Source organism: Rhinolophus ferrumequinum, chromosome 21 (genome assembly GCF_004115265.2).
Source record: "Rhinolophus ferrumequinum isolate MPI-CBG mRhiFer1 chromosome 21, mRhiFer1_v1.p, whole genome shotgun sequence".
NCBI classification, from domain to species: domain Eukaryota; kingdom Metazoa; phylum Chordata; class Mammalia; order Chiroptera; family Rhinolophidae; genus Rhinolophus; species Rhinolophus ferrumequinum.
The window spans coordinates 14,658,262-14,686,114 of NC_046304.1; the positions used below are offsets into that span (position 1 = coordinate 14,658,262).

Here is a 27,853-nt window from a genome sequence, read left to right on the forward strand (position 1 = left end):
TCCTGGCAGAGGGGTATGGACCCAAGTCCTGAAAGGAGTTCGACAGGCAGATGGTTAGGACTGAGGTCATGGAGGGCTTGATTGGACCTATTCTCAGGGTACTGGTGAGCCATGGAAGGTTCCTAAGCCGGAGCTGACTAGTTGGAGTCATGTTTCTGAAAGATTGCTCTGGCTGCCAGGTGGAGAAAAGCTACTGGGGCAGGGTGGTGAGACTGGATAGGGACGAGAGGCCAATGAGGAGGCTGCTGCAGCAATCCAGGTGTAAGACGGTGGTGGCCTGCGGCCAGGGAGGGGCAGAGAGGTGGACAGAAGTGGCTGCATTCCAGGGCTAGGTAAGAGGCAGCATGGGCAGGGTTTGGTGCTCAACTGGTTGGGGCAAGACAAGGGGTGGACCACAGGTTTCTGGTTGTTGAGACAGGAACACAAGAGGCCAGGTTTGGGGGAGGGATATAAGGCTGTGTTGGGCAGGTGGGGGTGGTGAGGTGCCAGGGGAATCACAAGTGGAGAACTTGGCGTAAGTGAACCAAGAGTCGACGAGGAGTTTGCTAGTGGAGAGGTGAGGGGCAGAGTCCCCAGGAACAACTCCGGTGAGGGTCAGGCCGTCCTGCAGAGTCCCCTCCATTCCCTCTGGCCCAGCTAGGCCAATCCTGCCGCCTGCTCACAGAGCTCTTCCCCAAACATGAAGCCGCTTCCCGACTTCCTTATCCCCCCACCCAATAGATGGCTAAACACCTGAGTGTCATTCAAGGCCTTTCTCCCTTGCCCTCGGTCGCGACTCCATCCCTTGTCGCCAATCTCACCTTGCCCCTCCCCTAGCACGCACCTCTCCTCAACCCCCGGCGCCGAGGAGGAGCGCTCTTGCCCCTGCGAGGCCGAAATAGGGGTGGGGGTAGGACAAAGGGTTTTCTGGGAGAAGCACCCGTACCCCCCAGGCCAGCTAAGAGGCCCAGGCCGCGGCCTGGAAGGATTTGGGGTGCCTCAGGGATCCCGGCGTCGGGGCGTCTGGGGTTTGACAAGGTCCAGCCCCGCCGCAGGGGGAGGGGCCCCTCCGGAGCCGCCGGCCCGCCGCGGCCCCTCCCCTCCAGGAACAGGGCGGGAGTGCCGGACTCTGATTGGGCGTTGCCGGGGGCGCCGCGCGGTCTGACCAATGAGCGCGGCCCGGGCGCGGCGGCGGGCGGGGTAGCCAGAGCAGCCTGGAGCCGCGGCGCCGGCGGTCTGAGCTCCGCGATTCAGGCCGGGGCTAGGCGGGCCGAGCGGGGCGCGCGCCGCGGGAGCGAGCGTGGCCGCCCACTGGGCTGCGGAGACTGTCGCCAGGCGCCGAGGTAGGGGTCTGCGGGGAGGGGACGTGGGTCGGGGAGCGGGAAGGGACGAACGCCTGAACGTCTGCTGGGAGCCCGCAGAGGAGAAGGATGGTCTCTGAGGCCGAGTCTACGAGGGCAGCCAGGACCTCGACCTGCGGGGATCCTCCCGCTTGTGTCTGCAGGGCCGGCTTTACCGCTTGCCACCCGGAACCAGCTTCTGTCTGCGCTGGCAGCTGGGACCGCATCTATGCGGGCGCCCCGTCGTCTGCGTCCCTTGCCCAGCTCTAGTCTGCGGGACTGCGTCCATACCCGGAGCACTACCCACCCCCGCCCCAGCTCTGGGCAGTGTCTATGCGGAGTGGGCCCAGACGGGTGCACCCACGTGTGGATCTGCGTGGAGCGCTCCTCCCACACGGCCCTCCCTTGAGTCCTCCTTCAAGAGCTGGGGTGGGGGCCGGGGGAATGAATGGGACCGACGAGGTGCGTGTCTTTAGCTGCGCAGTCCTCTCCTGGCTGGGGCGGGGTTGGAGGGGGGCGGCGGAGGCGGTCGCTGCGGCTTCTGGGGTCACACAGACACAGAACTGGTGGCTCAGAGAGCGCACACGTGCGCGGGGACCTGTGTGTGGTGTTTGGAGGCGGGTGTGCGTGTGTCACGTGGACACAGGAGTGTGCCTGTGTGTGTGAGGGGTGTACATTAGAGGGATGGAGTGGTGTGTGAGGGCTGGTCACGTGGACATCGGCGTGCGCCTGCCCGGGAGGGGTGTGTGTGTTGAGTGCACAAAGGTGTGTAGAGAAGGTTATATCCCAGGTCACAGGACTGCACGTCGGTGGGTGCATAGGGGACTGTATATCTGCCAAGTGTGCCCAGGAGTACAGGGGAGCACACAGCTTGTGCCCCTGAGGGAAGATCCCCTGGCCTCCCTACATCCCTTACTCCTTCATTCAGCTTGTACAGATTGAGCACCCACTGTGTGCCAGACTGTGTCCTATGCCCACAGACTCTGGGGACCCCTACCTCCTCCTTGGTCTCTCACCCTCAATTCCCACAGCAGGCACAGGGATCATTTTAAACCTCGTTGGACGGAGCCACTCTCCTGCTCAAAACCCTCCTCTGGCTTTTGAGAGCTTCTGGTTTTTGTCCATAAAGACTTCCCTCATCCCAATCCCCCAAGCCAAGCCCTGAGTCCCAACCAGGAAACCGCTCTCTGTCATGTACAGAGTGAATTTCTGTCCTCTCCCTCTCGGAAATCCTTACTCAGTGGTCATGAAAGAGCTTAAATGCCGCCTCCTCCAGGAAGCCATCCCTGAGGCCAGGCACAGTGAATGACGCTTTCTCATCCAGGTGTCACTCTGATCACCATCAGGTACCTCTCACATGCTGAACAGCCCACTCCAGCCACATTGGCCTCCTTGCTGTTCCTCGGACAGAGTGAGCACTGTTCCAGCTCACAGCCTGTGCCGTTGCTGACTCCTCTTCCTGAAATGCCCTTCCCAGATGTCCACACCGCTCGCTCCCTCACTTCCTTCAGATTCTGCGCAAATAATGCATCAGAAAGGTCTTTCCTGACCACACAGTATAAATAGCAACCCCTCACTCTTGATCCCCCTTACATGATTGTATTTTTCTCCATAGCACGTACCACTTGACACATCATCTGTTAATTACGGGCTTTCTTGTTTGTTGCATCTTGCCCCAGTAGAAATTAAACTGCATGAAAGCAGGGACTTGGTCTTTTTGGTCCATTGCTTTATCTTTCAGCACCCAGCACAGTGCCTGGCACGTATAGCAGGTGCTCAGTGAGTATCTGTTACAGAAATGAATGACTCTGGATTTGCATCCCAGGAGTCTGTGTCCCTGGCTGCTCCCCAGCCTGTGAGCCCCAAGCCGAGGCTAGGTCTCCTGCCCTCTGTCCTCCAGATTCCAAGGTCCTTATCTGGGAGAACTGTGACCATAATTGCCCATAGAGATAGTCCCTCTCGTAACTGGTATGGAGGATGGGCTGGGGTGTGGTTGGGATGTGAGCCTGGAGTCAGGGAGACCTGCGTGGTTAGAAGCAGTGGGGAAGGAAAGCGGAGGCCTGAATCTGGACTTTTAGAGAAGATCAACTTGGTGACTTCCCCCAGCAGTGGGGAGATCAGGGAGGAGGAGATGTGGGGGCTGTCCTCTGGCAGAAAAGGAGAGGGAGGTGTGTTCCCGGCAGAAGGCATAGCTTGTACAAAGGCCTGGCGGCAGAACCCAGTCTGCAGTTCGGGAAGCTGCGAGTAGTGTGGTTTGGCCAGAGTGGAGAGTAATTTTGGGGTGGGGGGGAGAGGTGGGGGAGCAAGGCTGGAGAAAGGGAGCAGATGGTGATGAGGACGGCTCCTGGGTTCCTGGCCTGGGAGAACTGGGAGGATGGTGGTGCCACCTCTGTGATGGGAACAGAGGAAGAAGAGCAGACTTAGAGGAAATGCTGAGTTGAATCGGGGCCCTGTTGGATCTGAGCTGCCCAGGAACAGGGAGGGGAGGAGACAGCTGGCTGGAAAGAATTGGGCTGGAGGTGCAGACCTGGTACTGTGGGTGAGGAGGTGTAGAGGTAGAGGTGAGACCATCAGCCAGGGTGAACTGAGGATGCGCTGGGGGATGCTGTGCCAAGTCAGGTAGAGCCCACCTCAGTGTTTGAGGCCTCCCCTGGGATGGTGGGAGGGGGTGTCCTCACAGCAGGCATCCTCAAGCATGACTTGGCATCATACGCCTGGGCCTCCCTGGAGGGGACTGAGTCATCCCGGGTGGAGGCGGGAGCTGCCAAGGGGACTGGTTGCCAGGGCCATCCAGACACTTGTCAGGAGCATAAACACAGCTCCTGTGAGGCAGCCCAGTGATGTCAAGGCCACCTTCTGTGTCTGGCCCGGGTAGCTAGACCGTCTCCTTACAGCTTTCCCTTCTGGCCAGTCCTCTGCCAGTCAGGGCTGTGGCCTCGCTTCCTGGATCGTAGCTGGTCCCCTGCTCAACCTGGCCCTGCGGTTCACAGCAGCCTTCCAGAACTCAGAATGAGGCCTGACTGGTGCCTGAAGTCATCCAGGCGGGGCTGCTTGACCCAGCTGGAATGAGAGCAGGATCTGCCGCTCTGTCCTGTTCCCCTGAGGGACCCAGGTGGATGGGGCACATTCTAAGGAGGAGGCCTGGCCAAGCAGGATCCAGAGCCAGGGTCTGCATCTCTTGGGGGTAGCCAGACACCTGTGGGTGGAGGACAAAGTCTGAGAGGAGGAGCCTGAGGGGGCGAATGCTAGGCCTTCCCAGAACCAGGGGGAGATATGGTACTGCAGTTTGTACATCCAGGCTTTCCCTTGGTGGCTTCCTGACACAGACACATCCCAGCCCCACATTGCTTGGGCACAAACTGCTTCCGGGTCCACAGTCTCTACTTCCTTTCATAGCCCTGGGAGTTGGCAGGATGGGGGCCATCTATCCGACTCACATATGAGGAAACTGACATTCCAAGAGGCTCAGTGACTTGTCCAAGACAACAAAGTCCCAGCTTGGGAGGACCGGACGGGGGGTAGCTTTTCCCGGTGCGGGAGAGCCTGAGTCTGGCCATTCTTGGCTGTAGGACTCGGCTGGACCCTGGGCGGCTCCCCGTGCCCATGGCCTTGCTCTATCCTGGGCCTGGGTCCCAGTCTGTCTGTCCTCTTTGCCCATGTGGCACCTCATTATCTGCCGAGTTCGTTTCTACAAAGTGTCTACTGGGATCTCAGCTTGGGGAGGGCCTTGAGAGACCCTGTTGGGGAGCCCCCAGAGAGGCCTGGGTCCTGCTCAAGACACACAGCCCAGCCCAGCAGGCAACCCCAGGTTGGTGGACAGCTGACCGGTGGGAAGTTTAAACTTGACCTTCTGTGTTCAGGTTGCAATGGCCCCCACAGTGCACGTGACCAGACTTATATACACATATAGACCATACCAAGAACATTCTGTCTTCATGCAGATGCGTGCCTATGTGTGCACACCCCCTCCACACACATACACACATGTCGTCACTCCAGGCCAGCAGCCCTGCTCACACACATTCCCTCACGCGTGGACACATGCCTCAACATGCACAGCCTTGGGCACCAGGCCCTGTCGCTTGGACACGAGGCAGGAACCTGGGGCCTCCCGGGCTGCCTCACAGACGTGCTTAGTCACCTGAATTTGATCCAGGGCAGGAGGGAGGTTGGAGGGTCTGACGTCAGCACTCATAGCCTCCTTGTGCCGCCCTCGCATCCATCTGGGCCACAGTGTGTGCCAGGCAATCACAACATCAGCAGCACAACAACAACTCACTTTTACGGGGCTTCCTTAGTGGCAGGCTCAGTTCTGAACCCTGCATGGGCGTGCACTCCTTCTCCTCACAACCACCTGCTCAGGGAGCTGAGACTGCTGGTAACCCCATTCTGCAAATGAGGAAAACCCAGGCAGAGGTGCAGTCACCTGCCCATGGGCTCAGCCAGGAAGGTGTAGACTTTAAACCAGGTAACAGGGCCCCAGGCTGGAGCAGGAAAGCTCTGCACTGACTTCCTGTGTGACCCCTGTACCATCCCTGACCCTTGCTGGGCCTCTGTCCCCCTTCAGAAAAGGGGAAGGGAGTTTCAGAAGGGTGGCCTCTGGTTGGTATAACAGCCTTGAGGAAATCGGATGCAAATCTGATGGGCTAGGGCAGCCTTTGATCTCTGTGGGTGGTGGTTCTGTCCCTAGGTCCCTGGCCCGGACTAGAGGTCAGGAACTTCCGACACTGATTCATTCCCTGCCTTGGGCTGGGGCCTTAGGCTTATTGCGGTCTCCTCTCTGAGGCTGCTTTCCCATCTGTCTAATGGGGCCATAGTAATGGTCACTACAGAAACCACTCATTCATTCAACAAGTATTTATCAAGCTCCTACTGTGTGCCAGGCACTGCTGCAAACACCACTGATCTTATAGAGACAAGAGCCCTAATGTGTGGAATTGATATTCTGGTGGGAGAAGAAGGGCCTGCAGAGTGAAGGGACGGCAGACAGAAGTGTGGGCCACCCACCGGGAGGAGTGGAACGGGGAGGGACCAGGCGAGGACATGCAGGTCCAGGACCCTCCCTTGAGCCTTGGCTTCCTCCTTCCTGCAAGGGGCCTGGTTCCCAAAACCTCCCTGATACTCATCCTTATTCACTGCCCCCTCTTACCTCCTCCAGGGAGGCCTCCGTGATGCTCCAGCCATACTCACTCTTCTCTCACCTCCACGGAGGACTTATTGATGCTCTCGCCTCACCAACACACACACACACACACTCCTCTAGGTCCAGCCTCCATGTCCCTTCCCCCCTTCCTTTCGGCATGCCCACATGAGTCCCACCACTTCTAGGCTTCCACTCATTCAACATTCTGTGTGTCTGTGTGCCCGGCACAGGGGCTCTGGACCACACCCTTACCCACGCTCTATCTCCAAGCCTTGCTGTGTCCCTAGGGTCTCTGGGAAGGCCCCACATCCATAGTACAGACGGGGAGACTTAGGCTCAGTCGGGAAGGAGCCTGCCCAGGGCCTCCAAGTAGGTTGGCAGGCAGGACCAGAACCCAGCCCAGGCTCCTCTGTGGCCAGAGGACTCCAGCAAGCCCTGCCTCCTTGACATCTGTCAAAGCAAGGTGGTGGGAGGATGAGGGGTGAAACAGAGACCTGTTCTCAAAGTGGGGATAGAGGAAGTTACCACCAGACAGGAAGGGCAGAGGGTCAGGAGTCCACTCACTTCCTTTTCCTGAAAAGATGCCTGGTTTGGCCCAGGAAGGGGGAGGGGCATCGGGCGGGGGTGGGGCCAGTGCTTGGCCTGGGGCAGAAATGGAGTCCCCACCTGAGAGCCAAGCTTCCCCCCAGGATTGTGGTCAAGGGTGAGGGCTGGGGCTGGAGGTGGGAGGTTGGTTTGGGGTTTAACTCATTGGCCTGGTTTGGGGATCAGACTGGGTCTGGGTGGGTGTAAGGCCAGGCCACGGGGAGCATCTTGGTCTGAGCAGATGTGGCAAACATTTGGCCACACAAATAAACTGTAAGGGAAAACCAGGAGAAGTAAGGAATGACCTTTTAGGGCAGTGAAGTCTCTCTTGACCGCCACCATAGCAGCAGCCCCCCTGCCCTAATGGACCCTGTCCTGGGCTGTAGGTCCTGCTGGGGGCAGAGAGGGGAGTAATGGGAGACTTGCCCTGTAGCCCTGGAGAGGCCTCCCTGGAGGAGATGAGAGAGGCCGGAGCCCCAGGGAAATTTTCCTGGAAGCAGTGAGAGGGGTGGTGTAGGGGGCAGGAATATCCGGAAGGCTGCCCTGGAGGAGGTGAGTGGGCCTGGAGCATCAGGAGGCCTCTGCATGACCAGCGCCCAGCTTCACTTCCAGGCAGCAGCGTTGGAAGGCTCTACTGTCAAGGGCTGGGGCTGGTGAGTCACTGGGCCGTCTGCTGGAGCTGGGCCCGCGCTGACCCTGGACTCTCTTTCTCCCAGGGCTGCTGGGCCTCCAGTGTTCTGCCTGTGTCTGTCTGTCCTGACTCCAGCATATCAAATTCTCCCTGCTTCCCTGTGAAGCCAGCAAGGTAGACGTGACTATGCCTGTTTTACAGATGGGAATACTGAGGTCTAGAAGGGCTGATGTGCAGCAGAGCCAAAGGAGTTCCTGGAATTCCTTCAGTTAGGGACAGACCTGAGCTTAGATGCTGGCACCCCAAGCAGAGGGACCAGGCAGAGAAGAAGCATGGGGGTGGGACCCACAGGGTTGTGGCTACAGTGGGAGAAGGACCTAGAGATCTGACCTCCTTGCTCCATGGCCAGAATTGAAACCTTTTCTGCCCTCTTTTCTCAGGTTCCTAATAAGGCTGACCATGGCAATGGAAGGGGGCCCAGCAGTCTGCTGCCAGGACCCTCGGGCAGAGTTGGTGGAGCGAGTGGCTGCCATTGATGTGGCCCACTTAGAGGAGGGCGATGGTGGCCCAGGGCCTGCCAGGAACGGCGTGGACCCTCCGCCACGGGCCAGAGCTGCCTCCGTGATCCCTGGCTGTGCTTCAAGACTCCCCCTATCCCGGCCTAGCCTCTCAGCCAGGAAGTTGTCCCTGCAGGAGCGGCCAGCAGGAAGCTGCTTGGAGGCCCAGGCTGGGCCTTACGCCACAGGGCCTGCCAACCATACCTCCCCACGGGCCTGGCGGAGGCCCACCATCGAGTCCCATCGTGTGGCCATCTCAGACGCAGAGGTTGGTGGGGCAGAGCTAGGCTGTGCTCATGAGCTTTCTAGTAGTCTTCAGCAAAGACGCTTTCTGCTCCTGTCCCTGCCACGCAGCTGTCTAGCCCTCGGTTTGCATCCCCCCCAGAGTTGAGGGGCTCGCTACTTCACAGTAAGGCCTCTTCCCACCCAGGGAAGCTCCAACTGAGCCAACCTCTCTGTCCTTTACGTCCTACCATTCCCACCCCCACCTTGGAAATAGGCCCCTCCCTTGTCCCCCAAGAAGTCCTCTTAGAGATTTGAAAATAGACATAGTGTCCTTGCACCCCAAGACCGCCCCAGCTTGAGCCCCCACTCCAATGCCTCCTTGGGTCTCCTCCGACTCAAGCTGCCAGTGCGCTTTCAGCCTCTAGGCTCCCACTGGCTCTGTCCTGGCCATTTAGATCTGAAAGTGAACCTGGATACTGAGCAATCTACAGCCTTCAGGGGCTGAGCTTTTTATACCTGAGCCAGGGATCTGGTCTTCTCTTCCCCAGGTCTCTTCTCCTCCTTCTTGTCCAAGTATTTTGGATTCTAGAAATACTCGCTCATGGGTTTCTTACAGATTCGGGTCTCTCAGACTCCAGCATCCAAGCAGGAATCAGTGCATTTTTCCTTCCCCAGTTCCTAGGGAGCAAAGCATAGCCATGGCTTACCATTCATGTTTTCAAACATCACCCGAGGCTTCTTGTCACTTTTGGTGGTGTTGGCACCACCACGTTTCCCCATCCCTACTTGAAAGGTGATGAGACCTGGGGTCTAGCAGTGAGGGACCTGGGACCAGGGTTGGGCCCTGAACAGGCTCCTGAGGTGAGAGCCATGCTGCCTCTGAATCCAGCTTTACCTGATTCTCCCTCTTTTTCCTCCAGGACTGTGTACAGCTGAACCAGTACAAGCTGCAGAGTGAAATTGGCAAGGTAGGACTGGGGCTGGCCAGAAGCAGTGAGAACTTCATCTGGGGCTTTGCAAAAGCAGCCTGTCTGGATCCTCTCCTTGGCACAATCCCTTCTCCTCGGAGAATGAGAGGCAGAGAGGCAGGAAGGCACAAGCCTGGAAGTGAGGACAATGTTGTCCTTTGTAGGAAATACCTGGGGTGTGTGGTGGGGGAGGTGGGAGATGACTCCTGATTCCCCAGAGTTTTTGCTGGAAGACAGAGGGGCTGGGGGCGGCGTGGAGCCGCACTGAGCTAGGCAGGGGCGGTTAGCAGGTCTCAGGCACCCCTCCCCCGTCTGCCTGAAATGTATGTCTGTTGGTGGGGGTGGTGGAGATGGGATGCAGGAGGAGGGGACCAGAGCTGTCCAGGCTCCCCTTTTCCTGAGCTAGTCCTGGGGGAGATTGCTATGTCCAGGGGGGCTGACCTGTGTTTATCCGCAGGGTGCTTATGGCGTGGTGAGACTGGCCTATAATGAAAGTGAAGACAGACACTATGTGAGTCTGGGCCTTGGAGGGAGGTGTTGCCCGGTGGGGCCCTAGAACCCTGGGGGGTGGGCAGAAGCTGTGCTGGGAAGACAGAGAACAACACTGCCTCTGGAGGGACTGAACTAACAAAGGAAGAACTTCTTGACCCTGGGAATATGCAAGCAGAGGCTGGATACCTCTGAGGGGAGAGCTCCAGAAAGGCTTGTTGGGAACAGGGGTAAGGCCTACACTCAAGGTCACCTCCTCGCCCAGCTTGACCACACCCAGCCAAACCCTCAGTGCTGGTGGCAGATGTCCAGTGTGCCTTTCTGGGCTCAGTCCACATATAACTAGCTTGTTCTAGCCCCTGGTGGCCACACACAAGTGACATTTCCACCCTTCCCTCCTCAGGCAATGAAAGTTCTTTCCAAAAAGAAGTTACTGAAGCAGTATGGCTTTCCACGTATGTTTCTGTTGGGCCCTGTGCTTGGGAGCCCCTAGCCTGGGGTCAGGGGAAGAGGAGACCTTGGTCCCTAGCTAGTTTTTGTTAGGACTGGGGGTGGAGTGGGGACAGCATAAGCAGAGTCCTGGTGGTGGTCATGTGCTTGGTGGATTGGGGACGAGACCATGGTCTTGCAAGATTCTTGCTTGAGGCTGTTTGTGGGGCCACGGTGAGGCCCGCCCTCCTTTCACAGGGGCTTGACTCCCCTACCTGGTCACAGGTCGCCCTCCCCCACGAGGGTCCCAGGCTGCACAAGGAGGACCTGCCAAGCAGCTGCTACCCCTGGAGCGGGTGTACCAGGAGATCGCCATCCTGAAGAAGCTGGACCACGTGAATGTGGTCAAGCTGATTGAGGTAGGTGGTGGTGGGGAGTGGTTGGGAACCTGTGCCTGAGGCCTGTGGAGCAGCCTCTGGTCCCGGGCACACTCAGCACAGACCCAAGGATCTCACTGAGGGAGCAGATGTGGCTGAGCCCTCCGAGGGCACGGCCGGACTTGGGACAGGGGCTGCAGGGAGGCTTCAGGAGTCCGTTCGGGCTGGTCTGGGATGTTCTCAAGATGTCACTGAGGGTGAGCGTGAATGATTTCTGAGGCCTCTTCTGTCTGTGCCTGCTCAGTTCCTGCTCCATTGTCTGGGGTGGCTACAGAGCATTCTGGGGGTCCAGGGGCTGGCAAGGACAAGGAAGCCTGGGGCTCCCACCCCTGCCTCCTCAAGCCTTATCCCCATGTCTGCTCCTTCTGACCAGGTCCTGGACGACCCAGCTGAGGACAATCTCTATTTAGGTGAGTGACCCAACTCATCCCCAAAGCAGCTCACCTGGGGTTGGTCCAAGGGCTCCTGGGAGACACACATGACCTTCCCAGGGGCAGGAGGAAACCCGTTCTCCAGCCCTGATTCCCTTGCCCAGCTCTGCTGAGCCAGGCTCAGAAGATCCAGTTAGAGTCAATAGATCTTTTCAAGCCCCGCCTCTGCTGATCAGAGAGACTATGGGTCAAGTAGATACAGGAAGCAGGCTACATACTGTGGGTTCCCAGACCCTGTCTGATAGCTCTGTGCCTCAGTTTCCTCACCTGTAAAATTGGGATAATAATGGTATCTACCTCACAGGGCTGATGTGAGGAATAAATGGGTTATTATATGCAAGACACGTTAGCTGTTATTGTTAGCGTGAGCATTAAATTAAGGTCGTGGTGCCTGATTCATGGCTGGGCTCAGAGGCCCGCAGGAAAAGGGGCAGAAGGAATACTGTTGTACAAACTAGAGGCCAAGGCTTTAGTCTCCACCCCCTTTCCTATTTGCCTATCCTCTGTGACCTTTAGGACAAGTTCTGCCCCTTCTCCGAGCCTCAGCCCACCTCTACCCCATAAAAGGGGTTCATGGTGAATTAGATGAGGCAGGTCCATAGGAGACCCCCCACTCTTGCCCATTTATCTCTTCTGATGCCATGGGACCCCTGTCCTGTCCCTCCCTCAAGTATGCCTGGATGCCTGCCCCCGCCCACCCTCCAGAACAGAGAGGGACCTTGGCATCACTGCTCTGCCCGCCTGGCTGTACCTTACCTTCTTTTCTTTTCTTTTCTTTCAGTGTTTGACCTCCTGAGAAAGGGGTGAGTTCCCCATCCCAATCAGGCAGGTCAAGTCTCAGCCAGGCCTTCCTTTCTCCCTCCCTGTGTCCCTAGTCCTAGGGTCAGCTATTCTAGGAGAAAACAGAGGCCCGGGCCCTGCTCTTGGGGATCTCTGGTCTGGCGGGAGATGAGAGACCAAGAGGACGATTCTTTGAAGTCTGATGGGGTCAGTGAGGCTGGAATAGTCTTCCAGAGGGAGGCCTCTGGAAGAGGGGGTGGGTTTTGAACGAGGCCTTGAAGAACTGGAAAGAAGATTTTGATGGAGCAGACGAAGGAAAAAGGAGTGTTTCTCAAGTGAAAGTGTAGAGATGGGACTCAATTCTTACCTGTATTCAAATCACAGAGAGTTATTTGAGCTTTACACGTTTGTGAGTTGGAAGGGTGGGACTCTTTTCGCTTCCATTTACAAGAGGGGAAGCTGAGGTTCAGAGGGGGTAAGTGCCTTGCCCACCACCACACAGCGAGTCACTGATGAAACCTAGGATTCTAACTCAGGTCTGCCTCCTTTGGCCTTCTCAGGGCATTTGTTAAGAAGCAGCCATGGCGTAATGGGCACGGGCCTGGGTAGACCGGAAGCCCTAACTGCCAAGTCCTTGAATACAGGCTATGGCTGGCTCTCTGCTGGAGGACTTCCTAATGACCTCTATGGGTGTGGGGGCAGGAATAGTGTCCCTTTAAAACTCGGGGGCTTTCAAAAGTTTTTGACCTTCATTCAAAGTCAGAAATACAAGTTTCATGTTATCGTCTATATCTGTAACTGAAACCAGTTTTACAAAACAGCACATAGCCTTATTACATATGATGTATTCCGCTATATTCTACTTCATTAGAAAATAAGCCGTAGCCACACCCACTGAATTGATTTCCTGACCCTCTGTTAGTTAGGTCTGGACTTAGTTTGAAAAACGCTGCTTTAAATGGCATCTTTGCAACTGTTTGATTATAGATAATTAAGTACTTAGAAGAAGTTACATCGAGCCAGAAATGAAGATTAAACTAATTTGAAATTATAATGATTGTAAATGGATATTTGTGTCTATGTGTGTTTTTAAATTTTCATTATATGGGAGAAAAAGCTAATTATCTTAGGTTCTCAGGACCCGTTTAAGCACAGAGGGCTCCTGGGAGGTCCCAAGGGGCCTGAAGGGCACTGTCCCTGTTCCCTTTCCCCTGCTATCTGCCTTTATTCAACCAGATTCAGCTGAAAATCGCTTTTCCCCTCCGTCCCCATAGGCCAGTCATGGAGGTACCTTGCGACAAGCCCTTCCCAGAGGAGCAAGCACGCCTCTACCTGCGGGATATCATCCTGGGCCTTGAGTACTGTGAGTGAGGGGCCGCCTGCCCCCTGGGACTGGGGACTGGGGACCGGGTAGGGAGGCACCGCAGTGGGGAGCCCAGGCTGAATAGGCTCTGAGCAGTTCCTGTCAGCCAGCGCTGATCTGCCAATCAGCTTCATTTGGGGGCGGGGGCATGGACCTGTGGGCTGGGCCAAAACCTCCTGAAAAGAAAGGTGAAGGGGATGGTGGCAGGCTTCCGTCTGGCATGCCCCAGTCCTTCACAGTGCTGAGTCACCATTAAGTCGTTCTGCGCCTTGGGTGTTCTGACTATATCTCTCCTCTGCTGAGTTCTTAGCCAAGCTTAGCCTCTCTACAGGACCTCAAGAGATGTGGGAAGGAAGAGATTCTGTCCAGCTGCTTGAGAGTCTGTCCTGTCCTGGAGCCTGTGGGTGGTGGCAGGTTGGGTTTACTGTGAGGGGCCCTAAAATGATGAGAGTTGAGGAGGGAGGTTAGCTTAGCCTCTATTTATGCAATTCCTTTATTCACGCATATTCATTCCATTCATTGATTTATGAGAACCTTCTAAGTGATGGCTGGCGGCAGGGAGGTGACAAGGACCCAGACAGGACCTCAAGGATCTCACAGCCCAGTAGGAGGGACAGGAATCTAAGCAAGTAGATGACATAGTGCGGTGCCTGCCCAGGCTGGGGAGGCATGGGGGCTGTCAGAGCACCGAGGGCCCAAGGGAGGCTTCCCAGAGGAGGTCACTTGTGGCCAGGGTCCTGAGGGATAAGTAGGAGTTTTAGTCGGGCTTGAAGGATGCGTGCGAGAGAGTACAGCAGGCAGAGAGAGCTGCATGGCAGAGGCACAGAGGGGAGTGTGCATATGTAGTATTTAAGAAAGGGGAGAAGTTCAATTTTGTTGAAGCGTGAGGGGAGTGGGAGGTTGTAGTGAAAAAGGATGTAGGAAGTACTGTTAAGGCCACACCTTGAGCGCTGGGAAGGCCTCCACAGAGGATTTTCAGGATCCATTCTGTCAGGGTATGAAACCCCCAAGGGCTTTGAGCAGGCGAGGGGCATGATAGGATTTGCATCTTAGAGAACAATTGCGTGGGGACTGGATAAAGGGCAAGAGGCAGCCAGCTGGTTAGGGGGGAGGCTGTTTCTAGAGCCCAAGTGACAGATGGTAAGACCTGGATTAGGACAGTGGCAAGTGGGGAGGAGATTTGTGGCTAGTCCTGGTCATGGGGAGGACCCCCAGACACCTGGGCTTCTGGCCTGGTTTGGGGAGCAGAAGTAGGGCCTGTCTCTCTAAAATCTGAGCTTGATTGATCAGGAGCGTATTATTGCCCTGGGGGAATAGGATAAGAGTCCAGATGAGAAGACAGAAACCAGGGCTATTCTTAGATCACTGGAGCCACTCCAATGCCTTCAGATGAATATTCTCTTTGTATATATGGGGAAACTGAGGCCCAGAGGGAGGAAGGCTTTGCAAAAAGTCCTGAGCGAAGGCCTAGAGGTATGAGAAGGGGGCATTTCACCCTTGGTGTGGGCACCACCCTGGACCAGCTTGACCTCTACCCCCTTCCTGTCCTGGGACCTTCTCCTCACTGGACGGCCTGTCATCTCCCATCCTCTGTCCCACTCTTCCACTCCCCCACCCCCACCAAAAAATATCCCCAAGCTCATCCCATCTGACTCTTGGGTGAAACCTTATCAAGGCCCAGGGAATCGGGTGGAAGGCTTCTCCGCATGGACTGGTGAGCACCAGGGGCCGGACTGGCAGGTGAATGGAGGCTGAGCCTGTGATTCTGGTCCCTCTAAGGGGGCACCGAGGCTGTCCCGGGGAGGTCTCTGTGGGTGAAGACTCCTGACCTGATTCTTACTGATGGGGCAAGTGCAGCAATGCAGGTGTGAGAAGCAGCCAGCTCTGGACTATATCTTAGAGGTTGAGCCCAGAGGACTTGCTGGTGAATTGGATGTGGGGTGTGAGAGAGAAACCTGAGCAAATGGCTATATGCCATTAACCAAAAGGGAAAGGCTAGAGCAAGAGCAGGGGTTATTCTGTTTGGTTCGTTTGGTGGTGGTGGTGATGGAGATTGCAGACAGAGAAATCAAGTTCTGAAGTAGACGTGTTCTTGAGAAATACTGAGATATATATTGAGATGGCTACTGGGTAGCCACACGGATAAAGAGCCCTGAGTTCAAGAGAGAGGCCAGGGTTTGAGATAAAAATTTGAGGCCACTTTACATGGTCAAATACACAGCCCCTTGAGCCTCTATGCTCTGGTGGGCATGTGCCAAATCCCTGGTGTGTGCCTGGTGCTGTAGGACCATTGGTTTTGTTGTTAGGTAACACTCACTCGCTCGGCCCCCAGCCTTACTTTTCTCTTCATCTACCCTCTTCTGCTTCCCTTTCCATCCTTCCTCCCCTCCAACATCCTGGGGTCTGTCATCCCTCTAGTGGATGGCAGTGGGGTGGGGTCAGTGCCTTCTCTCAGCCTGAGCTGCCCATCTCTTCCTGGCAGTGCTGGCCCCAGGAAGCAGGTTGAGCTCCCAGCCCACTAGATGAGGCTGGCCCTTACGCAGCCATGCTCATCCCAGCAGTCCCAAGCTCTCTCTCTCTGAATCTTCTTCAGCCCAGAGTCCCTAGGGCCAAGGCAGTACCTAGGCAGGATACCCCACAATCCCACCCTAAGTCAGGGGGGGAACATCTCTGACCAGGATGGGTGGGGAATGGGACTGGGAAAAGGTTTTGATGGGCTTTGGGCCTGCAGTAGTACTCACATGGGAGGGCCAGAGATGGCCCATGGAGAACACTCCCCTCCCCCAGTGTCTTCTGACCTGCCCTAGCAACAGGTGCCTTGATTGGAGAGAGCACTGGACTTGGAGTCCAAAGGCTCCTAAGAGCCCAGTCCTGTGTCGCGGCTCATGACCTGGGCTGGCCTCAGTGTCTTCACTGCAGGGTGGAGCACAGGGCCCCGCAGTCCTCTGCTGAGGTCCTTATAAGAGAAGTGTGTGTGGGGGCTCCTTCTCACCTGAGATGGGCTACCCTGGCCAGGTGAGGGCAGGTGGGCGGTTCTGGGCAGTGGTCCCGCAGGCCCGTGCTCCAGCTGCCTCTCTCTGTAGTGCACTGCCAGAAGATCATCCACAGGGACATCAAGCCATCCAACTTGCTCCTGGGGGACGACGGGCACGTGAAGATTGCCGACTTCGGCGTCAGCAACCAGTTTGAGGGAAACGATGCTCAGCTGTCCAGCACGGCCGGGACCCCAGCGTTCATGGCCCCTGAGGCCATTTCTGATTCTGGCCAGAGCTTCAGTGGGAAGGTGGCTTCCAGGGCCTGGGCCGGGTTGGGGTTCAGGTGAAGGGGTGGCATAGCCTACAGCGAGGCCTCGTTTCCAACCTGAGGATGCCAGGGTCCTTGTGTCTCGGGAGTGAATACTGAACATGGTCCCCGCCTTTGTGTTTGCCTCTTCCTAGAGTTTGACAAAATCCCCAACTTTGGCCTTCTCTCATTTTTCAGCAAAATGACCCTAAGTCTCCCCTGCAGATATTTTCTGCCAGCTGCTCTGGGCTGTGAAATAGACAGAAACCCAGTTCCCTGCCCTTCTGGAGATGGTGGAAAGGGCAGGAGAGCTCATGTCTGGGGGGATGACAGGGTTTGAACTAGGCTTTGAAGACTGGGGAGGATTTGAGCAGGAAGTAGAGCCCTGAGAACATATTGGAGAACGGAGAACGGAAGGGCACAGGGTAGTTGCACAGTGGGGCTTGGGCAGCATTCAGGCTGGAAGTTGGGGCTTTCTCCTAAGTGACAGAGGCAGTGGGCAGAGCTTTCTGAGCAGGAGGCTGCAGTTCAGTATGTTTCCCTGGGCACATGCCAGCTCTCATCTGTGGCATGCTGGCTGCCCCACTGTGCCCTGCCAAAGGGGCAACAGTCGAGAGGCATTTGAACATGTTTGTGGGTGTGGAGCTCAAGAAGAGGCAGGGATGTAGACAGAGATTTTTTAAAAATTTACCCTTGATATAATTCCAAATTTACAGAAAAATTGCAAGAATAATACAAAAACTCCCATATATATTTTTTCCCCAGATTCACCAATTATTGACATTTTGTCCCATTTACCTTTTCACCAGCTCTCCCTATATTTATGTGTGTGCATATGACATTTTTCTGAACCACTTGAGAGTTAAGTTGGAGACCTTACCCCCTTTATCATTAAGTACTTTAGTAGATATTTTCTAAGAACAAGGACATTCTCTTATGTAACCTCAGTACAATGATCAAAATTAGGAAGTTTTCATTGGTAAGAAGACTATTATCTAATCAGCCTTATTCAGATTTTACCAGTTGTCCTGATTCTGTCCTTAAAGCCTTATCTTGTTTTGGTTCGGGATCCGATCCAGGGCCCCTTGCTGGGTTCACTTGTCACGTCTCCTGGGTGTTCTTTAATATGGAAGATTTCCTTGGCCTCTCTCTCTTTCCTGACCTTGACATTTTAGAGAACAGGCCTGTTATCTTGTAGAATGATGTCAGTTTGTGTTTGTCTGGAGTTCCCCGATTGGATTCAGATGAGGCATCTTTGGCTGGCATATTTAGGTAGAGATTTGAGAATCATTTGCGTAAGACAGAAAGGCGATACCAGGAGAGGAGGTGGGGTTCCAGAAGAGAACAGGTAGAGAGCACATGTTAGAACCTGAACCTGTGGGAGTCGGGAGGAGTTGTGAAGGTGGCCAACGGCCAGGACTTAGTGTGGGCAGGGGCTGTTTCTGGGCTCAGAAAGGTAGATGGTGGCCTCGCCAGTGGATCATTAGGAAAAGGAATGACAAGCTGGTTTAGTTAGGATAAGTTAATATTCACGTCCAGGGTACATCTGTATGATGGATACCGTACATGTGACCCTGTAAATGAGGGAAGTTTTATACCTGTTGAGTTGGAAATGTATCTGGTTTGAGCCTGTTCCAAGGAGACTTGGAATCCCTGAAGGACAGGGGCCCTATTCTGGTCCCAGGCCTCAGTGCACAGTGGAGCTTGGAGCAAAGGCCTGGGAGTATTTGTTGAGTGAATACGATTGAGGAAGGAGGTTCCCTGCATGCCGTCTCCCACAGCCCACTGGAACTGGATGGGCAAGGGGTGTTGGTTCCTTTTGGGGAGCTGATATGAGCTGTTTTCTTTCTAGGCCTTGGATGTATGGGCCACTGGCGTCACGCTGTACTGCTTTGTCTATGGGAAGGTGAGTGCTGGCTGGGCTGGACCATGAGGAATGATAGGTGCAGGCCCTTCCTTTGTGTCCTAAAGGAAAGTGACTTGAAAGAGGTCATCTGGCTCAGAGAAGACGGAGGGAAAAGAGGCTTTTCTGTTTTTCTCTTGTCCCCTTGGGAGGAGATTCATGTGAGGGGGTCCTGGGACAGCAGACATCCCGACGGGAGGTGTAGATGGTGGTATCACCACCTCCCTGTCCTTCTGTCCCTTGAGGCCATTTATTCATTCACACAGTTCCTCATACATTCGTTCAACAAATTATCCTTGATTCCTGCTATAGGTCAGGCTAGGCCTTGGGGACCCCCAACATTGACGTGGCTGAGATCCCCATCTGCAGGTGCTCTCACTCTCGTGACCACACTGAGGAGCAGGAAGGAATCTCAGTGAACATGTTCCCAAATTCCAGACCTGGGACTGGAGGCCCTTCTGCAGGTGTCTGCAATGCCGGTGGCTACACCCAGGCTCGTGGCTCCCTCAGTGACTTGCTCGTTCAGTCAGTGTTTGTTGATCACTACTATACGTCAGACCCTGAACAAGTTAGATGAGGCCCCTCCCATCTAATTAGGAGCCCGGAGAGATGGGACCAGTCTCCCAGCACAAGTCGGGCCCTGCGCCTGCATCCTCTGTCTGCTTCTCCACCCACAGTGCCCGTTCATCGACGATTACATCCTGGCCCTGCACAAGAAGATCAAGAATGAAGCCGTGGTGTTTCCCGATGAGTGAGTTGTCCGCCGAGGGCGCTCCGGCCCACCCCAGGGAGGCGTGTCTAAGTTTTAGCAGGGCTTTTGCCCTTGGAAGGCCCCACCCCCTCCTGCAGATCTGGAGGTGGGGGTGCTGTTCCCTGGGAGGGACCCCTGAGCAGATGGAGGGCTGAGACTGTAGAGTGGGGTCTCGGAGACAACTGGGTCGAATGGATCTCGTGCAGATGGAGGTGTGAGGCCAGGAGTTGGGCAAGTCCCGTGTTCATCCTGCTCCTTCACTGCAGGCCTCCATGGGGGCAGTGGCACCAATCCCATGCAGACCCTGGACCCATGGGGGGCCTCCACCGTCCCCCCAACCCTGTGTGTGGCTTCAAGATGCCAGTGAGCTCCCCCATTTCACAGATGGAAAAGTGGAGGCTCGGAGGAGTGTTATCAGTGGGTCTGGGATTTGAAGTTACTCCCTCCTCTCCCCGCTTCCTTTGTGACTGAGGTCTCTGAGCCCAGAGGGACTGCTCATCCCCGCTTCTTCTCGTTGTGATGTTGGCTACGGTGGCGCCTCATTTTTCAGGGCCCTTGTGCCATCTGCTCAAACTGCCCAGGGCAAGTCACAAACCAACCTGGAGTTGTCCTCAGTGACTCCTACTCCCTCGTGCCCACATCCTGTCTGGTCCCCAAGTTTTCTCAAGTCCACCTCTTATACATCTCTTGGCTCATTGCCATCTGTGCACCTGCCTCATTCACCTCAGCCTTGTCCAGCTGTCTTCTCGAGTCTCCCTGCTGCCAGGCTCCATCCAATCCAGCCACCACCATCAGGCCGGGTTGACCCTGATAAAGCACAACAAATATCACCGTATCTCCGGCTTCAAGTTTTCCTGAGGCTTCGCAAAGCCCACAGGAAGAGGCCATGCCCTGGCCCTGGCATTCCAGGACCTCTGTGTTCTGCTGCCACATCATCCCTCACCCGTAACGTTAGCCGCCTGGATCTGTCCCTTCCTGTAATTGCCGGCCTCCCTTCCTTTCCTCCTAAAGTACCCCCGGCTCGGGCTATCTTTCTCCCCAGCCCAGGCATTTTAAAAAGAGACTCAGTAGGTAGGACAGCAGAGGGAACCAAAGCCAGCAGTCCAAAGAGTGGGTTCCTTCTCCAAAGGCTTGGAGGGATGAGCTCCCCGAGAATATTGGTAGCAAAGAAGCTTGGAGTTTGGGCAGAGACAGTCCAGGCTGATGTGGGGCTGAGAGCCCTGGACCCCCACCCCAAGTCTCTCCTCCCTGCCCTCAGTCTTCTGGGTGGTAATATGCTAACCCACTCACCTCTCTGGGCCTCGGTTTCCTCCTCTGTCAAGTGAGAATCTTTCCTGGCTCCCTCCCAGGCTGGGGAGAGAATAAGATGGTGAGTAGGACTGGAGGCCACTGGTGTCCCCTAAAGCGATGCTTCTCACATTATCCTCACCATCTCTGCCACCCAGAGGAGTGTCCAGTACCCCTGGAACTCTGTGCTTGTGGCCTCTGTCTCCTGAGGGAGACTACTTTACTTCCTACCCAGGAGAGAAGGATAGCCATGTACTTGTTCTGAAACTCTCTCCCTCCTTCCTTGTACCCTGGAGGTGTCCCAATCTGCTGTCTAAGAGGGTTGGGTGTCTCTGTCCTGGGTGCTAATCAGGGAGCCCCCACAGCAGGGTGGGGCGGGAGAGGTAAGAAGGAAAGATCTTCAACTGACTCTCCCCCTTCTTCTTCCTTCCTCTCTTTAGGCCGAAGGTCAGCGAGGAGCTCAAAGACCTAATCCTGAAGATGCTAGACAAGAATCCTGAAACAAGAATTGGGGTGCCAGACATCAAGGTGAGGGAACCAGAGGTCTTAGGCTAGGCTGGGCTGGGACACAGCAAGCAGGCCTCAGTTTCTCCTGTACAGCCCTACCCCAGGATGTGTGTGTCTTGGGTTTGGGTTTGGAGTTTGTGGGCTTAGGGCCCCACAGCGATGGCTGGTGAAATGTCTGCGGTTCCTTGCTGACTGGGTATCTGTCTGCCTGTGGCCCTGACCTCTGCCTGCCCTCACCTCTGCAGTTGCACCCCTGGGTGACCAAGAATGGGGAGGAGCCGCTTCCCTCGGAAGAGGAGCATTGCAGTGTAGTGGAAGTGACGGAGGAGGAGGTGAAGAACTCCGTGAAGCTCATTCCCAGCTGGACCGCCGTGGTAAGAGGCTGAGGGGCAGAGGCTCGCTCGTCCTGGGAGGGCCCGAGGAGGGTGTGGCCATGGGCTGCGACTTGCTCTGTGCCAGGCCGTGTGGGGATTCAGACGGCCACGCAGTCAGCCGGCGTTGATGCTGGGCCCGTGGAGAAAGAGGCCATGTTCGTTATTCAGCCTCGTGGGAGGAGACTTGGGGAGGAGAGTGAATGATTTGAAAAGACATACTGCCCTCACTGAGTGTCAACATTCTCCATTACCGGAAGAAGCATTTTCTTCCTCCCTCCCTCCCTTCCTCCCTTTTTCCTTGCCTCCTTTCCTTCTTTCCCTCCTTCCATTTATTGAACTTCTGCTACTTTCCGGGCGCTGTATTAGGTGCCAAGGACATGGTCGTGAAAAGGCCTAGGAAGCCTCTGAATTGGAGAAGGGGCCCCAGAGCCCTGCTGCATGTCAGTTAGGCACCACCTGAATGCTCTCTCCATTCTCCTCTCCCGTTTCAGTTTTTCTCATCTTCCTCTGGACATCTTCCACATTAACACTGGAAGTTACTAACGTAACCCCTGATGGCTACTTGGGGGCTTGGGGACACAGAACCACGGCCCACCCTGTGCTGAGGTACCACAGCGAGTCAGAGTCTGCACAAGGCCAGGAGAGAGAGCTGGGCCGTGCTGTGGGTAGCTCAGGCCTGGGTACTTCCTCCCTCCCTGCTGGGTCCAGGCCCCGCTAGGCCAGCTGGCTATAGTCCTGCCTGTTCCTGTAAAGCTCCAGGCCTCTGTGGGGTCCCTGGGACCAGTCAGTTCCCACAGGGTCCGGGTCCCTACGGCCACGGCCCTGGTCACAGCCACCATCGTCTCTCTCCGAAAGCCCTGAAATAGGCTGCCAAGTTGTCCCCCTGTTTCCACCCTCACCCCCACTACAGTTACACCAGGGTGCTCCTGACAACCTAATCTTGTCACTTCTCGGCTCAGACCCTGGTCACTCAGGCTCCCGTGTCATTCAGAGTAAGAGCCACAGACCCTGCCCAGCCTGCCTGCCCCCGTGACCCCGCTGACCTCATATCTCCTCCCTCCAACCATGTGCCACGTGAGCTGCTGCCCCAGGGCCTTTGGACTTCTCTTCCCTGCCTAAGATGCTCCTGCCCAGCTCTCCTCAGGTCTCACTTCCTTACTCCCTTCAAGTCTTTACTCCAAAGTCACCTTCTTAGTGAGAAGCGAGCCTTCCCTGGTGCCTTACCTAAAAGTCCAACCTTCTCTTTGTTATACCTTGTCCCCCTTGTCTTATTTTTCTCCTTAGCCTGTACCACTAACCAACATATTACATATTTTACTTACTTATTTATTGCCTCTCCCTCCAACTAGACTATAAGCTCTGTGAGGGCAAGAATTTTTGCCTCAATGTAGCCCCTGTGCCTAAAATAGTGACTGGCATATGGTAGGCGCTCAATAAATAGTTGTTGGTTGAATGAATGAATGAACAAGTGAATGCACCCCTGGCGCTATGCATGTGTGTGTGAGTTTGTGTGTATGTGAGGAGGGGCATGGAACTGTTTCTGTTGCAGGAGGACGGACAAAGTCAGAGCCAGGGTGCAGCAGCCCCTCCGCATCTCCCCCAGGCCACTGTGCAACCTCCCCTCTGCACTGCCTCCCCTCCACTTCACCCTTCCCACCTCAGCTAGAAGGCATTTCATAATTGCATTCCCCGTGTCCTCAGGATAAAGCCCCGCATTCAGCCTGGTGTCCCAGCCCCCCCATGCAGCAGCTGCACTGACCGGCTCCTCCCTGTTCCCAGAATTCAGCCTCAGCCATCACCCACCATGCTCTTATCGGTTCCTCTGCTGGGAGTAGTCTTTCTTTCTCTGCCACTAGAAAGGGCCCGCCTAGCAGCTGCTCCCCCAGGGAGTCAGAGTGGAGGCTGCCGATGTGTTTGGGTGTGAGGGGGTATGTGTTCCTCACACCGATATGTTCTCCCCAGATCCTGGTTAAGTCCATGCTGAGAAAGCGTTCCTTTGGGAACCCGTTTGAACCCCAAGCACGGAGGGAAGAGCGATGTATGTCTGTTCCAGGAAACTTACTGTTGTAAGTAGTGGTGGGCCGAGGCCCGCAGGACGCTCCCTGGCGTGGGGCGGGGGCTATGGCGCATCCCCTGACTCTCACTGTCGTCAGGCTGTGAGGGCTGAGCCCGGACCCTGGGGATTCGGCCAGGTCCCAGAGTAGGGCCTGTCTGCACCTCTGTCCTCAGCCCACGGCAGCCTGGTAGAGGTTTGCAGACAGGCCTCACGTTTGCTGCTCTAGAAGGATGGCTCAGCTGCGGAGGAAGGGCCCCTTTGCGGACTCTTCCTGGCCTGGGGTAGTGCTAGCTGCTCTCCTGAGTGGCTCATGCTACCTCCAGCCATTGCGGAGGTCAGGTGCCCATGGCAGCGCTTTGTAAATGTTTGTTCAGCGAGTAAGCGTGGACAGGCTCGCTGGCTGCCTGGGCCAGGGAAGAGGAACCCCCTTTGCTGCAGGCTGTCTGCCGTGAACCAGGCATGTGCGTTCACCACTTGATAGGAGAGGTCAGAAAAGCAGTTCCCCATACTTCTGAGACCCACACACTCAGCTTATCCATCTTCTCCCACTAAAATAAAGTCAGTTTGGGATGTCAACAAGGCCTGCAGATGTGTGGACAGAAAGCCGTGAGAGGGTCCTGGACCTGCATGTGGTCGTGGGAAGTCAGTTGCCTTCCGACTGTGAAGGGAGCTGCAGGGAGTAGCGTGGTGTCTTCAGCCCGCTGTGTGGAGAAGGTGCGCTCCCCAGAGAGGAGGCGATGGACATGGTCCAGGTATATCGGCCTCTCAGGAAGTACTTTCACGTGTGCTGTCCAGGGCCCTCGATGTTGGTTCTGTGTGAGGCCACCCTCTTTTAGTGAGTTCTTCAGAAATGCCAGGCCCCGGGTCCCATCATTGTGGACAAGCTGGTGTCTGCTCCCTGCCAGAGGTTGCTTGCCCTCAAGGATGTCCATATACTAACCTCTAGCCCTCCTCTTGACAAACTTTCTGGCAAATGGTGGATGAGGGGTGGGGTCTGGGAGAGGCCTTGATATTATTGCCGGCTTACTCCTGATTCCCTATCTCTTTAGTGAGTTGGCCAGGGCTGGGGGAGAGCGTTCTTTGGGTTTCCCTAGTAGGTCGGCTGGCCTCAGTCCTGGAATTGGGCTCAGTGTAGGGGACCACATATTTTAGCACCCAAATGGAGCCACTTTTGAGAATGAAAGAGGTAGCTGTTACTAACTATGCCAGGACTACAGGCATAGCCAAAACCATGACAGCAAACCGGGACTTCAGGTCACTCTAGCTCAGTGCCTATGACTCAGCGCCCCCTAGTGGTGGGACAGTCCAGTCACAGGCTAAAGACACATCCAGCACCTAGTCCACACCGGGCCCAGGGCTGGCCACCAAGAATACAGTGAGCAAGGCAATCATTGTCCTTTTATACACACGTTAATGGGGTGACAGGCCAGTTCCCTTGTCTGGACTGTGAGAGAATTGGGCTTACGAGTTTCCAGCTATAAAATTTTATACTTCTGTGACCCAAGTTTAATTTCGAAAAGCAGGTTTTACCTCATCATAAAGTCCCAGATTTATCCTTGATCAACTCTGTTTTTGACACTTTGGGATAATTTTTGAAACTCTACAGAAGAGTTGAATGAGATTGATCCTTAATTTTGAGCTATCCAAACTTGTTCATTGGTCATGTTTAAAAGAAAGGTCTTAGGAGAAAAATCAGATATAGGAATCTATTGAATATATGACAGAATCCTAAGACTGATGGATAGAAGAGACTACTACCCTGTGGACAAGACAAAGAAAATGTAAAACCCAAATCCCCTCTACTCAGGGCCGTGGGCTGATGTAAGCCGACGTGGAAGGTCTGTGAACGGGCTGGTGCTCGAGGATGCAGGGAAGTCAGCTGGGTCAGGTTGTGAGAGGCTCCAGAAGCCAGAACGGGAAGTCTAGACTTCATCTCTGGGCAGTCGGGAGCCGTGGAGGCTTGTGGGATGAGATCTGGGGTGAGGGAGGCCAGCAAGGGGCCACGATACAGGGGGAAAGCTTGGGGAAGTAGCTGAAGGGGGGACGTGGGAGCCGATGGGTATGAGTGCCTGTGAGTGCGTCCTTCCTGAGTGAATATTCTGGCCCCTGAGGTCCTTTTCTCTTGGTGTCTCCCGACCAGGAAAGATGGGTGTGGCGAAGGGGTCAAGAGCCCGGAGCTCTCCGGCGTCCAAGAAGATGAGGCTGCGTCCTGAGCCCCTGCATGCGCCCAGGGCCGCCGAGCAGCACGCTCATCCCACGCCTCCAAAGGCCCGCCGCCCTCATGCCGACAGCCGCCCCTGCGGGCAGGGGGCTGGGGACTGTGGCCCTTCTCCTGGCTCCCCTTCCCTGTCGTGCTGCATGACCTCCGCGCGTGTCCAGGGACAGGATTTGAATGTGTGTCACCTGGGGTTTGGGAACAGGACTCCCTCGAGGCCTTTCTCCTCACCCTGGCTCTCTTTGGTGGGACCCATGCTGTGAGGAAGGTAGGTACCCATGGTGCCTTAGAAACCGCATTTGGCTTGTTGGCAAGGCCCAGAGGCAGGAGGCAAGAAACCAAAATGACAGATGGAAGCCTAGCTTACCACCGCTGCAGAGACTTTGCCCTAGGGGCCGGGCAGGCCTGGCTCAGCTGCCATATGCACGTGGAGGGGTGTACTCGGCCCACCTCAGAGGGGTGCTGCCAGAGCTCGTTCTGCTGAGAACATGAGTATGGAGTCTCTGAGCCCTTGATGGGGGTTCCTGGGCCTCAACTGGGCAGTGGTCAATATTGGAGAATTCAGATTCACCTTTTTTGTTGTCTTTTACTTTTATTTCTAACGTGAGGGGAAGGGAATGCAAAGCCCTACTTGGGAACTTCGAATGACCTCTCCTCCAGCATTGGGTTGTTCCTAGCACACCCCATCATTATTTGCCAACCACGTGAACTGCACTGACCTTCCTGGATTGTGTTTCACACTTGGCACTATTTGAAGAATGGGCTGAATTAAAGCTCTGAGCAGAAGCCTGAAGCAGGAGCACAAAACCTTCCCTGCCCACCTTACTCCCTCCCTTTGTGGCTCCTTAGAGCCATGGCTGCAAAAGAGACACCAGGAGCTGACATCGACTGGGAGCCCTGGACTCCCAGGGCTGTGGTGTCGCAGATGCTGAAGTAACTGGAATCCAATCTCCGATCCTACACTGGCCTCCCCATCTGGCCCCAGAAGCAGCCCTCACGTTCCTACCGTGAAGGACAAACTGCCCAAGCTGGAGGTCGTGCTAGAAGCAGGACCTGGTGGGGTGTGGATGCGGGCAGGTAGCCTCAGAAAGACGAGCCTTCCGCCTCTGCCTCACCCCCAGGACAGTTGCCACTGAACCTCCTCAGAGCTGCAGCGCTGGAGCACGTGTGTGGACCTGGCCGGGCTGGAGCACATGTCACCTTCTCTCTGGGATCACTTGATGGCTTCGGGTTCACTGATCAAATGCTCAAGAGATTGATCCCCAAAAGAAAAGACAGCAGGACTCAGAGACCTCCCCTAAAAACGTGGGCCAAACAAGGGATTATAGTCACCAGAGTGGGTTTCCTATTGCAGCAGGACTTGTGTTGAGAAGAAAAGGGAGGCTGGGCTGGAGAAGTGCCCCGTCCTGCACAGCTCTGTGCCTGTGGGAGCACGCCACGCCTCCACGCACATACGCATGTGCGTGCCCATCTGCTGCACACAGCACACTCGCATGTCTTGCACTGGCACATGCATCTGTAATATAGTTTCTATGTCTATTTAAGGCTGTGAGCGGACTGTGGCCCATTGTCAATGGGTCCACATTTCTCCCTGGCTGATCTCCACTAAGGCATTGTAACCCAGGGCTTAGAAGATAACTCAGTAACTGTTTTTAAGAACACTTTTATAGAGTTCGTAGAAGGCCAGTCACAGATCCGCAAGGTTTTCTTGAGCGTCTCTGCACTGGGGCCTGGAGGGTAGGGTTTTCAACAGGGCGACGTCCATTGGGCCTGCTCTTGCGGAGCTCAGAGGTGGGCCTGGCTTCATTGCCTGGGTCCGAACCGGATGGGGTGCTTATTCCGTCACTGGGGGTTTGGGTTGGCATCATTGTTTTTGAATGTAGCGCAAGGGATGGACAAACTCCATACGAGTGTTTTAAAAATGAACTTCCCAGGCAGTGAGTTAAAACCAATAAAAGCCCTTTCTTGAGTTAAAAAACAAAAACAAAACAAAACACCTCTGTGTGTACATTCTCTGCATCTGCACATGTGTTCTTTCTTACCAGCCGGACCAGCTGGCTTTGCTAGCTTTTCTGAAAGGATCTCAGCAGGATAGTAGTGAGACGATCTCCAAGGGGAGGT

General features: G+C 55.4%; 1 protein-coding gene across 2 annotated transcripts; it reads left to right on the top strand.

Moving 5' to 3' along the window:
• The first annotated feature begins 1,184 nt into the window (after positions 1–1,184).
• On the top strand, positions 1,185–27,853 carry CAMKK1 (calcium/calmodulin dependent protein kinase kinase 1). Of its 2 annotated transcripts, XM_033089543.1 has the most exons (17): positions 1,185–1,322; positions 7,764–7,852; positions 8,119–8,503; positions 9,381–9,428; positions 9,886–9,939; positions 10,321–10,372; positions 10,632–10,765; positions 11,157–11,193; positions 11,996–12,017; positions 13,269–13,357; positions 16,441–16,640; positions 18,492–18,545; positions 19,220–19,293; positions 21,021–21,108; positions 21,333–21,461; positions 23,424–23,527; positions 25,658–27,852. In XM_033089543.1, the coding sequence occupies exons 3-17, from the start codon at positions 8,138–8,140 to the stop codon at positions 25,728–25,730; spliced, it is 1,524 nt and encodes a 507-aa protein (XP_032945434.1). In that variant the 5' UTR covers positions 1,185–1,322; positions 7,764–7,852; positions 8,119–8,137; the 3' UTR covers positions 25,731–27,852. The 2 variants fall into 2 exon arrangements, with proteins under 2 accessions (XP_032945434.1, XP_032945435.1); XM_033089544.1 differs by lacking the exon at positions 7,764–7,852 and having other exon boundaries at positions 1,193–1,322; positions 25,658–27,853.

Bases quoted from the DNA above. Each gene is read 5' to 3' on its own strand.
- CAMKK1 (XM_033089543.1), top strand. From the start codon at position 8,138: ATGGCAATGGAAGGGGGCCCAGCAGTCTGCTGCCAGGACCCTCGGGCA. The intron at 11,194-11,995 runs GTGAGTGACCCA...CTTTTCTTTCAG, and splicing joins TGAGGACAATCTCTATTTAG to TGTTTGACCTCCTGAGAAAG. The intron at 12,018-13,268 runs GTGAGTTCCCCA...CCGTCCCCATAG, and splicing joins TTTGACCTCCTGAGAAAGGG to GCCAGTCATGGAGGTACCTT.